The sequence below is a fragment of the Prinia subflava genome, chromosome 2, assembly GCF_021018805.1.
Source record: "Prinia subflava isolate CZ2003 ecotype Zambia chromosome 2, Cam_Psub_1.2, whole genome shotgun sequence".
Taxonomy (NCBI): Eukaryota; Metazoa; Chordata; class Aves; order Passeriformes; family Cisticolidae; genus Prinia; species Prinia subflava.
The window spans coordinates 42073712-42091054 of record NC_086248.1 but is presented as its reverse complement, the minus strand read 5'-3'; the positions used below and the strand labels follow the sequence as shown (position 1 = coordinate 42091054).

Below are 17343 nucleotides of genomic sequence, written 5' to 3'. Positions count from 1 at the left end.
ACATTCTGCCACAGACAAGGATGTGTGCTCAGCCATTCCCAGCACTTTCTCTGAAGGAAGCTGTTAGACTATGTACTAGGCAAGACTAGAAGAGTTATCTAGTCCAAGATACACTCCAGGTTATCACATTATTAAAACCTGTGTGTGAAGTAGAAAATTCAGAATTACCAGCAACCATAGCAAAACCACATTTAATTTCTAAAAAGTTTAAGATCAAATCGTACCATAACCTAAAGACTCTGCAGCTCATTAGAGCTGCATGAATTTTTGAGCCAGTTAGGATCAGAAATTCTTGTTCCTGCCATCCTTACATTATAAAAAGATGTTCTGAGCATTTCGCAGAAAGTGTTTTAAATCATTATATACAATTCACTTCAGGCAAGAATCATCCAGATAAATTTGTGCCATCTCTGAAGACAGAGTCTCATATACAGGTCACAGCTCAGCATCCAGAAGTTTCTGTTCTGTGGAATCTGCAGCTGTAAATAAAACAGTTTTGTATATAACATGTGTATATTCCTAGCTAATGATCTCTGCTTTGGGCCCAGTTCTGGCAAGTTCTCAGTCATTGTGCCTTGTGACATAAATACCCACACTGATCGTTCTCAACTCAATTGTGCAACAGAGAAGTGAATTATTTAATGTGGAAAGTTCAATAGCTTTTGTCTTCCTTGTAAATGCATGTGAAATATAAAAACGTATTAATGTACTTATTGTTTTTATTGCTTTTATAATAAATTATAAATTAATAACTATTTCAGCGAGGTTAGTTTAATTGGTGTTTATGTTATGATTTGATTGTATAACTCCAGAAATACTCTGTTGGAGTTACTGTTTCAGTACACGTTGAGTGTTAATCTAGTACTTTTTACTTTAGGAAGTGTATGACCTCATCTCTTAAAAAACAGTTAAGGTGTCTTGTTTCACATTATTTGAAGTACTTAAAGGTTCAAAATTAATAAAATTTACATCTGCTATTTTTACACAAGCATACCTAGTTCCATCCTGCTGAAGGCTCAATGAGTTTTGAATGGCTAGAAATGACAGCAGAATTTAATCCATATATAGCTGTTTTCACATTCGTAATTTCTGGATTTTCTGGGAAATAGTTAGTAATTTAGGGTACTTATTTTTCAAGCAAGCTAGCTTTAGTGAGTGCCAATGACTGGCAGTCCAACTGTGATAACATCCAGGCTTATCTTCGCTTTTGAAAGGTGTCAATCAAAGAAAAATTTCTCTCAGTCTGGAAAGTGTTGTGGTGGCGTAAAATCATCCGTTTCACATAAAGTCTCAGGAGTGTCATATGTTTCCCTTGGACTTTTAAACACATCGGGGCACGGATTTTTTGAGCCATCTCTTCTTACAGGATGGAACATTTTTTGTTTTAGCAAATAACACCGTTTTATCTGCTGTTTTTCTGAGCTTGATTCCTTTCAAGATTTCACTTCTCCAAATAGGTTCACACCAGACAAGATCTCTATTTATGTGTAAGCTCCAAGAGCAGGGTGACATAAAAAATTCTAAAATTCCATCTCTATATTATACAATTTCAATCTGCATTGCTGGAAGTGCAACTGAATATTTTGTACACATTAAAAAGCAAACACTCATGCCCACTTATATATCAGGATACTCCATATACTCAGCAGCTGAAGTTATCTGATTCATTTTGTTTCCTCGGCTCTCAATATGACTTTTGATCTTCCCTCTTTCCAAATATTGACAAACACTATGTCAGAATGATACTCTTATTCCTAAGGGATGAAACCACAAACTTTACCAAAAATAAGTGCCTGCTCTCTCCCACGGGATACCCAAAGCAGCATTATTTGCACTGTTCACTCATCTCAGCAGGGACTCATAGAGACTGGAAACAAATGACAGGATTTCTAATCTTGCCCTAGGCTGCTGTTGCTCCCTCTCCTAGGCAAAGGGGATCTGCTACACACGGAGAGGTTGAAAGAAGATGTTTTCTGAAAGTCTTTGCTGCAAGAAGAGTGAGTGAGGAAATGTTGGGGTAGGCCATGTGTAGGGATACAAGCATCATCTTCCTCTTAAGTTCATTCCATAAATAAACCTGCGGTGAAATTTCAATGGCCTGCTGATATCAGGGTGTGTGGGAATAGCAAGGAGTAGATGGAAGGTAAATGATTGGAGGTGAGGAGGAGAGAAAGGAGAGCGGTCTGACTCAACTCAACTGCTTCAGATTTATTCCTGACATTTTAAAGTATCTAAATACTTGATGATGAAACATTTCTGGTACAAATGCTGTTGAAAGGTCACATTCCTCCAGTCACTGCTCTCTCCATCCAACACTAATAAACAAACAAGTGGAAAAAAGTAAATACAAAAAAAACAAACAAACAAACAAACAAAAAAACCCACAACAAAACAAAAAACAACACCACCAAACAAACATAAGCAAATTCCTCCAGCCCCCCTTGCAAACTAAAGGACTGAAGGAAACAAATCCTTAATTAGAAAGTTTATGTTTGTTTCCTCTCACAACTTCCAACATGCTGCTATTGTCACATATGTATTTACACCCTGTAAAATACTGAACTCATGTAACAAAATTATTATCAAAGCAGTGCTATTTTGCTACTTGAGTGCTTGCTTAAACTCCAGAGAAGCTAAACCAAATCTTATATGATGTTCATATAAGATCCATATCCATTTTAGGAATGGATAAAAATTATTGATATTTACATGGGTGTCTTAAGTAACCAGTATATTTTTCCTTACAAAATCAGTTCAGAAACATAACATTCCAATAGTATGTTAACAGAAGGAATTAGCCTGCAATGTTTTAAAAAAGAAGACCTAAAGGGACCTTTAACAATTAAATGAATGTACCCATGTTCAAACCGTGTTTAGGACCTTGAAACCTCACACTGCCTTAGTGTGTGTTAGAAAAAACTTCTTAACAATATATTTATCACAGAAAATTTGAGTATCAAACAGTTGCCTCAAAAGAAGTGAAAACAAATAGTAAATTTTCTGAGTAATGATTCAAGTTACAAAAGCTCACTAGCATCATCTGGAAAAATACCAGTATAAATATAGCTTTTGGATTTACTACTGATTTTATTAAATTACATTTCTAAACATAAATTTAAAAATTGTCATAGGTCACAATGTCCTCAAAATTAAAAAAAAAAAAAAGCAAAAGCCAACAGCTTCTTTCAATGTTTAAAATTCATATTTTGCCAAAGCATTAAAATATACTATTTTATTTTAGGTTTAGACATGGGCACATACATATGGAAAGACTTAATTAATTATTTTGCAAAAATGATAATTTCAGCTACAAATTTTTCAATATTTTACTAGTCTTAGCACAGTTACAGTATTCTGGTTGTATAAATTGCAAGTACACAACAAGTTAACAATAGGATTTTCAAAACTGGGTCAGTTTGAAATTACAGGGCATCATATCAGTAGTAAACCCACAAAAAAAAAGCATAATGTTGATGTAATTTTTTCCAGATGTTACCAGGACAACTTTGCCAGTAGAAACTCCTATAAAGAACATTCTATAGAGACATTTTTAGATTTTGACTTTGAGCTACAGAGAGTTTGTCTTTTGAAAATCAGAATTATCTGTAGAAGATTAATTTGTTTCCCATTACAGTTTCAGATTTCTTCTTCATCCATAAAATTAACTGCAGTGAACTTCCAGGAGTAAAAAGCTGTCTTTTTTCAGGCTTGAATAAGAGGAGAAATAGTCACTTGTCCTGAAATCTGGCTACAATTAAACACATTGAAGAAAAATTAAAAGCTGTAAATGTAAAACTTTGGATATTTTGCTGTCATCCTTTGTTATACAAATGCTTTACTATAAGAATAAACAATAAGTATGCATCACCTACATTTCACTAAACATCACAAAATGTTTAAAATATTATTTAAATAGACCATAAATACAAAATAAACAGGTAATGACAATATTTACCTTTTCCAACTGGGCATTTTTTTTTGATTTATACAAAAACTCCCCAACTGCCACAAAGACAGAAAGCACCAATCCTGCTGCCAGCACGATGAAGATTCCTCCAATATTTTGAACTCCCAAAGCACTGGCCTCTTTACTTTCCTCTTCTGGGCAACCATTGCCTCTCCACCATTTCTCTTTCATCATGTGGAGCTTTCCTTCTTCCTGTAGCTGAAGAATTGCTATAGTGATCTTGTCTCTGTATGGAGAACCTGAGGAGACCACAGGGAAGAAATATCGCATGGAATGTATTACATGAAATGTTCGTTGTTTCGAATAAAAATAAATAATATCTCATGAAAAACTGTATCTTTAACAGCCATACTATTACTACAAAAAACCCCATTAGCTTCTCAACACAATCACACTGGTCACATAAATACAAACCCACTTGATCACACAAATATATATCCAGAAAACTTGATCCAGCTTGTGTTGCCAGTAAGCCAGGCCTCTTGATGCAACAATTCCTATCACATTTAGTCCCATGGTCTCAAGCATTGTCATGCCCAAATATTGTATTTAGCTACACAATTTTTCAATTTTTAAATTTTTTCCCAATAAGTTTTTAACAGGACTTTAGTATATTTAGTCCAATATACACAAATCTACAGGCTGTTGCTTCATAGCTTGCTGCCCTAAAGCTAGTAAAAGGTCAGATATTAAATGAACACTTACTTTATCCGGTTACTTTATTAAAAGAGGGACAAACAGTTTATGCTTCAGGACCAACCCACAAAAGTCTTTATTTGATAGATTTTCAGGCACTTACTTAAAACACCTTTCAACATGCACTTACTTATTAACAGTACCAGGTAGCAAGAAATTCAGAAGGATAAGTTTCAGTGTGTTTGGATAACAGGGATGTAAATTCTCATATTTTGATGTATTCCTTCTCATAATTCATTATTTTAAAGTGACATGATAATTTTGTAGCTTTTGAATATTTCAATATTTCATGGGGTAGTTCAAAGACTGTATCTCTGTATATAATCTGTTCTCTTTTTCTTTACATTGTGCATAAAGGCTTGTCAACGAGTATTTTAAAATGTACATGATAATTGAATAATGGCAATGGAGAAAGCTTTTATTTTTTAAAAACAGGAACAAAAGACTCTTCATTAAAGTAGTTAGGAAATCTCAGGAAAGAAGGAAAAAGAGCACGATGAAAAGGCATGGCATCCCCTCTTTCAGTTGATATGAATGCAATTCTATAATGTAACCCTCCTCTTTTTGTTTCTATCATAATGATGCTACTTACTGGCTACAGGTTTTAGGGTTTATTTAGGCTGAGTAAAAAAATACATTTTCATTAACTTTTTACCTTAAAAAAACCCTCTGTATTGGCTACAGAGATACTGCCTATTTAACTATTTAATATACTGTGATTAGCTGTGAAGAAGCTGAAGAAATGCATGGATAAGATGTTTTATAGTCTTAAAACTATTGGAAAACATGGATACTTTTTTAAAAAGTTTTTTTAACCTCTTCTATATTTCTTCAATTTTTTTTTACATATCTAGAACTTATCCTGAGAAGAAAGCTTATAACAAAGAGCTGCTGTGCCAGTATAGAACATAGGACTGCTAATTACAAAACACAAAAGCACCTTTTCCTTTATTCAAGAATGAAATGTGCTGGGAGCCATCCTCAAAGTATACAAATTGCAAGGACTTGTGCATTTATCAACTATGCTTAGAAAAGGATGATGTTTTGTGCTAGGAGGTAAACTGTGTTTGCACTGAGCTGTACAGGAAGCATAAAGAAAGGAAAACAAATTATTTTCTACTCTTTTGTGTATTCAGGGGCCTAAGTCACATCATTTCAGACCATCCTGATTATGCTGGAATTCTGCAAAACCCTATACTTGACATGTTGATTCAGTCAGATGGAAGAAGGAAAGTGATTAGTCCACAAGAGCCTAGGGAAATATAAGTGCATTCTGTAATCTTTTGGGGATATTTTCAACATTACACTGCATATAAATATTTAACAACAACAACTTAAATAACATTAGATTCAGAGAAATAGTCTTGGACTCTGTTTAAGCTGTCTTCTGCTCTGACGGGCTGTTTTCTAATTAAACTGATTTGCATTTTGTTTCCACACTCTCTGTTGGTCTAAATATAGGGAGTACCTTCTATTCTTCATGTAATATTTATATTTTCTGGGGATCAGGTTTGTACACTTACAATTCTAGTCTATTTGAAGCAGTTAAAAAATTAACTGAGGAATTCATAGACAGAAACAATAAAGCATGGGCTAATACAGTCTACAATAAGTTAAGTTTATAAGAGTTGCATTAGAAACATACAGCTAATAGTGATTCAGTTCAATAGTATTTGTATTACTTACTGTTGGTGGTTAGCAAAATTTTGCACAAATAGTCATGGAATGGACATATTACACGGCCTTTGGTGATTCTACTGCAATGTCAAATTTGTTACACCTTATCATACTGTCTAAGTGATCCTGTCACAAGTAAGGATCAATGTAGGATGACAAGTATTTTACAATCAAACATTTTAAAAATTATTCTCATGAAAAAGCTAGCATTGAATGCTGTAGTTCTATTTAAATTCTGAAGGACTTAGAATGTTCTAAATTCAGAGGTTTACATTTTGCAGCAAATATTGAGTACACCTAATAATCTGATCCTTTGAAAAAGGGAATTTTTAATTCTGTTTATACTGACACAAGTAGCTATTAAGAGAACAAAGGAAGCATATGAACAGTATTATTTCCTCAGATTAGATTTTTCCCTAGCTTTTTTTCTCTTACAAACAGGACTGCAAGTCCCAACAATGGAAAATTCACACAGAAGCACCTGATGTGGCTAAAAGTATCACAGTCTTATCTGTGGATGACAAAGGTAGCATACAAAAAGTAAGAAACAATAAATGCAGAATGTGGTCAAGGCACCCAGACTGTACTTTGGATGTAACAGCTGTTTTCCTTGCAGAACTGAAAAATTTGAGCAAGTAAATGCAAAAGATTTCTGAAATTTACTGGTAATTTTCCTTATCACTCTCATCACATGACTGAAAGATTACTTGAGACTTGCCATGAGGTGTTGCAAGAAGCCCATATCCTGATTTTTAAATCTTTAAATCTAAACTGTTTAATATAATTCCATTTAAATCCTCATTAAAGAGAATTTAGTGTTCAAAACACGAACAAAAAAGCCATAAAAGGAAAAAAGAAACTCTAAGACTCACATACAAAATATATGAATGAATTTGCAAAATACCTACAGTATGAATAAGAGTGAAGTAATAAAACATAAGAAAAAAAAAGAAAGAAAAATAAAAGAAACAGAGAATAAAATTCTGAAACATGAGGAAATAGAAACTTCACATCTCAACCTTCAACAGAAAGACAAAGCAGTTGGGAGAAAAAAAACAATCTTACAAGTCTCTGCAGGAGGGGAGGACAGGGAGGGGACAGACAGTGATTTTTCAAACTCTCTTCCAAAATCAGGGGAAAAAAACTGAGTATATAATTTTCCACTGAATGAAGAGAAAGGGAAAAGACCAGTATGGAAATATCTGACTTTTTCTCCCTTCTCTTTTGTTGGTTTCTACCCCTTTTATTTCCCTATCTATTGGTTATTTATTTGCATGATTAACTGGCACCAGAGGATCTACAGAATATAATCTATAAAATATTTGCTGATCTTTCTCTAGCTTCTGTTTGCGGAAATGCGAATTTCTGCCAGAATAATTTTAAGCCCTTCTGTTCTAGATTATAGAGACCTGTCTTCCTTCCTGTACAAGTTCAAAAACCTCAAGAGAAACAATAATTTATAATTTTAGTTACCTGCGTATGAAAGTTTAAAACAAAAATGAAAATTTGCATAAAACAACTTTTTTCCAAAGCATCTCTACAAAAACTAACACTCTCCCAGAGTTACTCTAGAAGGGTATGTTTGCTGCCCTGAAGTCTCTGTTTATAAAGATTTATGCACATAATGATATGTTTAAACATAAATTATGAACACATAAGCTTTTTATATTGAGGCTTCACTGCATATAGATTAGTATTTTGAAATTCTGCTGATCTAACTAGTCTTGAAAATGCTTCCTGCTAGATTTTGACTTAGACTAAAAGTAACCAGGCAGGAGATTTTACTGTTTTACTCATTCTATCATATGAAAGCAGTTGGAGCACATTGGGACCTGTAGAACAAATTTCGATTTTAAGTAAATCAAAAGGAAGAGTAGCATTCTGCTAACTCCTTCAATAAGAAAATTTTGAACCAGAAAAGATTTTTTTTCATCATATCAGGTGCATTTTACCAAAAGGAATGAATTGCCCAGTATTTTTTAAATGTGCCCACAGGACATACTTACATGTTACTTTTGATCTGCTAGACAGGAAAAATACATTCTGAATGCAGAGACAACGGGTAGCATCTTTTATTTCTGGTTTGGTTTTTGGGGGTTTTTTGTTTGGTTGGTTGGTTGGTTTTCTTTTGTTATTAATAATCCTAAGACAATTTTATTTATCTTGCAACATTATTTCATACTCTGTGTACTTGGCCTAAGCAAAAGAGAAAGGTAGGTAGGAATACACCATCATATTCAGAACCTAGGTACAAAATTGAGATTATTTAGAACTTATTTGAGTAGTAAAATATTTGTTTGAAGAAGAAAGCCTGTTATAACAGAGAAGATATCTAGGTTTTGAAGCTGTATGTGATTAGTAGACAATGAACAAGACAATAAATTCAACTTTTACCAGTTGAAAGGAAAAAGCACTAAACTCAGAATGAGAGAGTTCTGTCTTGTGTGTTTTGAGTTTGTTTTTCAGCATGAACCCATTCCTATTGTGGTTATGCCAGCTTGACCTATATATCCTAAAGATAGTTTGCGTGTAAATACAATATACTGTAGTCACAATCTTACTCTGGGTAAGCATACCTGAAATTTCCATAAGAATGTTGATTAACACCATTGATACTATTGTGAATGGATGAATCATTTAAGTTTTAGCTTAACAACATCTCTCTTATCCAATTGCTTAGCCTTATCAAGGTATATAGTCAGTACTCAGTAATAAAGACTGACAGTCACAGTTATTACATGCCGTAGGAAAGTATCAGTTACTGCCTATAGGAGAAGGATTTAATTTATCTCCACAGAAATACTTTTGTTTTAAAAGTTACAGCCAACTCAGCTCCCTAACCATTTTTGAACTGACAGAAAGAAGGGTCAATGTAGCTTGGTTCATTCTTCCTATCTGTGGGTTCTCAAACTCCAAGAAATATATGAAGAAAGAAAAGGGATTCTCTTAGTTCCCAATCCGTGGCACCATTTTCAAAATCAAATTTTTGATGAAAAAAAAAAATCAGTGTTTGTAAATTCTTATTTTTAACCCAGCCACTTCCTGTTACATTAGGATTATAATATTTTAATATTAGACATGGAGTAAACAGAAAATATTTAATAATTTGCAGTTACTACAATGGAAAATTCTCAGTAGATGTTTGCTCTCTAACTAGATGTTTAGCAGTCTAAACTACCCTGTATCTAAACTAAAAATGCAAACATTCAAAACAAAATCTAAACCTGCTTACTACACCTTTACAGATTTATATATATAAGTGTATATGTACATATATATGTATTCATCTTTGAGCTACATGTATGACTTGGAAAAGCCAAGTTGCTAGTAAGTCAGGAAGCACTTAAAATCAGTATTTTATGCTAAATGTAATCAAACCACTTTCTCTGGTGGTGTGTTCTCTAATTGTTTTCACTTCTTCCCACTCATAAACATTCTTAGCTGAGGCTAATTTCTGATCATTTCTTTATAGAACCACTGTTTTAAAGTTCATATAGGTATATAAAGCTGAAATGTAATCAAGATGGGTGATGTAGCTGGGATTTATTAACTATTAATTTCCCATACATAAATATGCAAAATAATTGATATCAAAGCTAGAATAATATTTGGGAATTGGAAGTACAGTAGCCGTTGAGTAATTCTCATGTTCATAACTACTTATTGTTGTAGGACAATGAAAGGAACTTACTTAAAAATATTAGTTTAAACTAGCTTAAAGCATATCTATCCTCCACAGTGAGTGCATTACAAAACAAAACAGAACAGGATAATGGTTGCCTATAATGAATAATTCAAATAAGACATGACAATAACTGCTTTAATACTAAATACACACTTTCTTTTTGTAGTACCAAGATAATCTGAACAGAAAGAAGATGTTTATGGATTTTTTTACTGTTTTAAATACTCACATCATTATTAAATTATTTTATTAGCCATTATAGCTTTAATTTTTTCTCTTTGTTTAACACAGGTTAGTTTTTTTCAGCTACTCCTCAAACTATTATTATAAACTGCTCTAAAGCACATCTCTTAGACAGATTAAACAAATGAGTGTTAGTAACATTTTTCATAGGCTCTTTGTGCATTTTAACATCAGACAATTTGAAAAGATCATAATCATAATACACTATTATCTCTCTACCCATGTTGAATTGTACAGCTGCAGAATGGGAAGATATCTTTGTTGAAACCTCTAGTGGGAAGATCAATATTATTTTTGTCACAGATAAAAGTATTTCATATTTATACAATCTTTTTTTAATTCGCCTTGCAAATCTGTGACATGTATGATTGGTTTGCAAATATAGCCTCCTTTGGAAGAAATATTTGTCTAACACTACCCAGCAACAAACAGATGAATTAATGAAGCCTATAAAAATTCTACAAGTATTCTGGTATATGTGAAGATTTGGTCAGGCAGATAAGATTATATTGAAAGACAAGTGTAAGGTCAAAACAAAACTGTCCAGAGCTGAAAACCCATTTCACACTTTTGCAGAACACCCTAATTCTTTGGCAAGCTATAAGGGAAATTCTCTAAACAATGAATATCTTGCTGTTAACTGTTTCATCATGGGTATGAATAGAGGTGTGAAGTGGCCCTGGGGGCATCTAACTGCAAACTATGGAAAAATCTCATGCTGGGATGTAATACACTAGGTTTTTTCTAATTAAAAGCAATGTATCAGGCCAGAGAAATTTTAAATTTATCGATGAGTCTTTGTCAATCCAATTTGTAGACTCATGGAATCACAGAATCACTAATTTTCCAAAAGACCTCCAAGATCATCAAGTCCAACATTTGACCAAACACTACCTTGTCAAGTAAACCATAGCGTAAAGTGCAACATCTAGTTGTTCCATGAACACTTTCAGGGATGGTGATTCTACAGCTTCCCTAGACACTGGGCACCTCATTCCAGTACCTGTCAACACTTCGAGCAAAGAAATTCTTCCTCTTGTCCAATCTGAACCTCTCTTGGAGCAGCTTGAGGTCGCTTCTCTGTGTCCTATTGTTGGTTGCCTGGGAGAAAAGGCCAGCCTTCTTGAAGGTCTCTCCTAAGCCTCATTTTCTCTGGGTTAAACAACCCCAGCTCCCTCCCTTGCTTCTCATATGACTCACTCCTAGACCATTTACACAACATATATGAATACCACGCATTATGGTCCTAGGCACAATAACATCAACATGAAGTTTCAGTAATGTCTTTGCTTTGGTTATATCTGTTTGGTAAATTCCTGCTTGAAGTTCCTTCTCTAAGGCAGAGTCGGCACACAACTACAGAATGTTAAGTGTTTTGGTAATTCCTTGTTGATATAAAGCTCGGTCTCAGCATGCCTCCCAGATAGTGCTTCAATATGCTCATAATCCTGAGGCAACTATAAAAAACTGTTCTTTCAACAAATATGTTAGCTACACATTCTTACATTTCAGAAATAATAGATTAACTGCTCACGCAGTTGAAATTCTCAAATTAGTTTCAATATGTGGCTTGACCCGCATAAAAATAAATAATTTGCACTTTTTTTTTTTTTTTGCATTATGTTCAACTAATGAAGACAAATGTATTAATTTGTTTTAGTTATAGGAGAACTGAAGCTCAGCAGTTTTATGCATGTATAAGTGATGAATATTACAGTTCAGATTGTATGAAGGATTACAGACTAAGTGCAGGCAAGCATAAGAAAAAGGCATTCTGTCTTGGTACTTGCTTTCCTATTTATTTCTACAGAGACAGATTTGTTTATATGTCTCATCTCCAAGGACTAGCAAAAAATTCTCCTATTATGTAATATATATGGTTTGAAGGTAATAAGTAGCTTCAAAAGAAGTGAAATGTCTTAACAATAAAAGCAAATTATTTCCTTGAAGAATTATTATTATTATTATTATTATTATTATTATTATTATTATTATTATTACTAATACTACTAATTTAGATCTTGAAAACTATAGGCAGTGGGAAGATGTTTGCATGTTGAGTACTCATATTCAAAGAGATTTTTTATTTTTATTAACTAAAGGTATATAATATATACATATACATAAGAAAATATGCACAGTTTTTAAGTAGAGTTCTGGACTGTGAGATGGTAAATTTTCTCCAGGAGCAGTACGTTACAACAGGTAATAAATGTGGCTCAGATAGCCTCTGTCCCACACAGTATCAGCAGAAAATAGCTAGAGATTCTGAAATCACAACAATGATTAAATTGACAGCCAATAATGATTGAGTTTTGTGCTTTACAGAGGAAATCTGGGAATACATTTGCAACGATGAAAATTTTAAACTTCCAAACTGTTCACTACTTTCAAATATGCAGAATTTTGTTTCACTTACATCAACCAAGTGTATCGTTAACAACCTCAAGGACTAAATTTATATATAATTTACCTGTTTCTTGTTTCAGTTTTGAAACTGCTTTTTGAAAGGTTTCTGTATCATTCATATCTGTGGTTTTGCTGGTTTTGCATAAATATATTTAATCATAGATGTGTAAAAAGAATAGACCTTCTGTTTACCTACAAGTGTCAGACATAAGCGAGTTACTGGAAGGGTGGAAGCAAATCTCACTAACTGTCTCTGTGGAGCCTAGGGTGTTCTTTTTCTTTTATTTCTTCAAACAAGGCAACACATAATTCTGATTTTAGAAAATTGTTTAAGTAACAAAAATATTTAAGAAAAAAAATCCTGTCTCCTGAAAAAAAAAAGTCTAAAATTATGTTCTGCATTGATCATTGACTGCCAAATGTATGCACTAGTTGAAATGAATGTGCCAGTAATGCTCAGTCATTGTGCTCACTAGCATTGTTTTCTAGTGTTGCCTGAGATTTAAGGAACGTTTTCAAAACAACTCTTCAAAACAGGTCACCTTTTAAGTTTTGTGGAGGTGTGAAAAGAGAATTATGTCAGGATACGGAAAGCAGACTTAGCTACAGTAAAGACTTAACTTCAAAGAGGAAGGAATGTTTATAAACTCCAAACAGTTACTTTTGAAAGGATCCATGGGATCTTTTTTTTTTTTTTTTTTTTTTTTTTTTTTTTTTTTTTAATGTTTTTAATATTAGCCAGTATTACAATTTCTTGTGGCTCTCTTGTTACCATAGCCTAGGCCTCCAGGAGAAAAGAAAAAGAAGGTAAAAAAAAGAAGCACCAATGTGAAGGGGATGATGCTCAGGTTCTGCAAACTTTGAGGCAGAGTGAATGGAAGGTATTGGAAAAATAACAGTTATAAACATATGGAAAAGTTACTTAGACAGCTGCCCTCTGTACTACATCTACTCACGTCTGTTAAATTACAACTGTTTTGTTTCTCCTACTGAGAGATAAATTAGACCTTTTTGAAACTACTAGAAAGCAGGGAATTCTCTCACTATTCTCGTCAGACTTGGCAGAACAGCTGCCTGTGCAGAAATCCTATTTTCTCTTCCACATCCCTGTTTGCCTACTATCACTGGTTTCCTTGTACTATGAATATTTCCAGCCTCATTTGCAGCTATGTAGATAAATGTGAAGCAAAATAATTTCATGAAAAAAAAAAAAAGATGAACATTATTCTGCTGGTTTAGGTCACTAAACCAGCTCAAATTGTTGCCAGTTTTTGCAAAGTGCAGCAGCCCTATGGCAGTTGGACATGACAGCGAAACTTCAGCCTTACCTTTTTATTCACATATGTTAGAGATAGAACTGCTATGCCTGGGGGGCTTTGTCTGATTTTTGTAGTTGGGATTTTTTTGTTTGGTTGATTTTTCTTGGTTGGTTTGCTTGTTTTGTGTTTGTTTTGGGCATTTTGTTTGTTTATTTTTCTGATTTTATTAATTATCTGGTTCACAAAATCAGATCTTTAAATCCCTGTTATTTCTGTTGATTCTAATAGAAGTAAATTAAAATGAGAGGAACAGGCTGAAGACAGGCAGGAATATTTGTGCAACTGGAACAGAGAAAAGCACCATAGAATGGAAGTATTAAGCATGTAAAAGTCTCTTGTCAAACACTTCTCTAGGGGAAAAAAGTCTTTTCCTTCAAATCTGTCCTCCAAAAGCAGTTGGGAAAGCAACAAAGAACTCGATCTTCTTACCAAGAGGAAAATACTTTGTCAGAATTGAATGCTGTAAAAATTGAAGTAATGTAATTGCTCTGATTACCTACACTAAAACACACTGGGAATACTGAAGTTGAAGGCACTCAGTAATTAAAATATAACACTCCAACCCAATCCTTTTGGTGTATCATGTAATCTTCTCTAAGTGTAAAAGCAAACAGACAAAAAAAAAAAAAAAAGACAAGGGAAAAAATGGAAAAGGAAAAGGAAATTTAAAAAATAAAAAGAAAATGAACTGTTTAAAAACGGCATTGAAGGAATAGAACAGAATAGAATATTTCATTTTAAAGGGACCTACAACAATCATTGTGCCCAACTGCCTGACAATCCAGGTAAAAGGAAACTGGTAAGGGCAGTGTCCAAATGTCTCTTAAACATTGATAGGCTTTGGCTATCAAACACCTGTCTGAAAGTATGTTCCAGTGTTTGACTACCCTGTGGATAAAGAAATGCTTCCTAGTGTCCAGTCTAGAACTCTCTTTGAATCATTCCCACAGACCCTATTCAGACCTGCTGTTGCAAATAGCAAAGCTCTGGTCTTTTAAAAGCTAGAAAAAACATAGGGGACAACATCCTGCACATCTATAGGATGATGAAGTACTAGTCATATATTTACAGGGCATTGACTCTTATTTTATCTACTTTTTATTTTGCAGGCAAGCCCCAAAAGTAAACTAATTTTCAGATGTTTACCAAAAAAAAAAAAAAAAGAAAAGAAAAGCTGCAAAATCTGTCTGGAATAATAAATGCAGCAAGGAAGGAGGCTGACTAAACTCTAAGGGGAGAGTTAAGACTATTCTTTTCACTTGCTGTTGCATATTTAGGAAATGAATAATTTATTTGTTTGTATTTTTGATACATTAAGCTATAATATTTGAAATTACAAGCATCTATTAAAAGATCTGTCTTGAGTAATTTATATGCCCTGCTGTGCCAGATTTAAAATTTTCTATATTTGGAAACATAGCCTTAAAAAAAGGCAGGGAGGGAAATATTTTGTAAAATACCTACATTAAGGACATGGTCAGGTCAGCTAAAAAAATTCAGTATTATAACATAAAAATTTCACTGTGAATACTTTTTATAGGTCACTCTCTAGAGACAGAATAGTTAATATAAATCAGCTGAATCTGTACATATTTACAGGATACAACATGAGAATTAACTGCTACACATTTACTGATTAAACAATTTATTTGTTTAAATTCTCTTTGAATCCAGCAGTCTATCACTCAGGTAGGAAGAATTCTATTGTATTTAATTTATTAATGGCTTAGATAAATATAAATAATTAATGAAGTCATATTCCTAGAGAAGATATCATGTAGCAGATCATAAATTATTGCCAGAAATCCTTTTTTTTTTTTTTTTTCTGCAGTGGAATCGTTAATTTAAGTGAGTGGAGTGTGAAATACTCTTTCTAGATTCTATGACTGATGAAATTATATGAATTTTACTGTCTTCAAAATGCACATAGTCCAAACAACATTTTAATTACATGCTACAAAGCTGACTGAATTTCAAAAAAATTACAAAAGAAAGGAAAATAACCTCATTCTTGACTCCAATTTTATAAAAATAAAATTTTAAAATGTTAAGATTAGCTAGGTTATGCACCTTACATTAGTTGGCCAAAGAGACTTTTTTGGAATTCATATATGAGTGGGCACAATTTTGAGAATCTCTTAGAACAGTGTACCGTGAAAAATACGGGGGTTTTTGTGTGAGAGGTAAAAGTGTCTGTAAAAAAAAGAATTTTTATTTGATATTTCATTTGAATTCACAGAAGAGAGAACTTCACTTTAAAAGGCATCTCTGAATCAATAGAACGTGAGAACCTTGAAGTTTTGTTTCATGCTTTGAACTAATGTGAGTGTGCTGATATCTGGGGGCTGCAGCCCATGCTTGTCTGCTGGAAGGCTGTTGATTTTACTCATATATTTTTCCTTTTGACATGTGAGGTATAATTTGCTTGCGTCACAGTAGTTGCTGACTTAATTATGAATTTACAAATATAGCCTATGTAGATCTATTTTATGCACTTATAGGAATTCATTTTCATACCTGTATCTGTGTTATTATTGCAAGTTATTGTAACTTTGAATAGTGGGTATTTATGCAAGACTTATCTTGGCAATGAAATTTGTACCCCAAAATACATAATTTAACATCATTCCTATCCTGAGAGATGTATTTTGGGCCCATGTACAGTGAAGAGTCTCTGTATAGTCAGGAGAGTGCACTTTTTAATTTGTTTAAACAATTTTTGAGTTAACAATTGGCTTTCAAAGATCTGAATGTTAAATCCTTTCCAGCATGTTTTTCAGGGTATCCTGGTAGTCCAGGAATATGAAAGTTCCAGGGATGAATATGGAAGTGCCAGGGACACAAAGACATTGTATCATAGTTTGATCTGCTTCATCACAGCTAGTGAAAAGTTAGCCAAAAAACTTTGTAAAAGTGAAGAGAATCATGTAACAGATTCAAAGATTTTTCTTATTATATTTTGCAACTGAGGCATTATTGATATTAATAGCAGAATTTGATTGTATTAACTGCACAGGAATAAAGGATTAAAAAAGGGGTATTTTACCTTTTTCTCAATTTTTTTTTTTTGCCTCATCATTATCAGGTGTTTTAAGAACTTCACTGCAACACAACTAAAACCCCCTCTTAATCTAACTGCAATTTTCTGCAGCTCAGCAACAGAGAAACATTACAGAAATGACTCGTTCTAATTTCTTCTATGCACCATATCTATATGCTGCTTTCCATTTTGTACTTCTTAAGAACTAGAAGAAATATATGCAATTTTTAAGATTACTTCACATACCATTTGTCATTTTCAAAATGTCAAAGGCATTACTTTGCACATATCTCCACACATACAGAGT

General features: G+C 33.3%; 1 protein-coding gene across 1 annotated transcript in view; it reads right to left on the bottom strand.

Moving 5' to 3' along the window:
- The window catches only part of GRIK2 (glutamate ionotropic receptor kainate type subunit 2), a 249350-nt gene that overhangs the window by 13349 nt on the left and 218658 nt on the right, over positions 1-17343 (bottom strand). The window contains exon 14 of the mRNA XM_063389712.1: positions 3956-4206. Coding sequence (XP_063245782.1) covers positions 3956-4206 — 251 coding nt within the window. The remainder of the gene's footprint in view (positions 1-3955; positions 4207-17343) is intronic.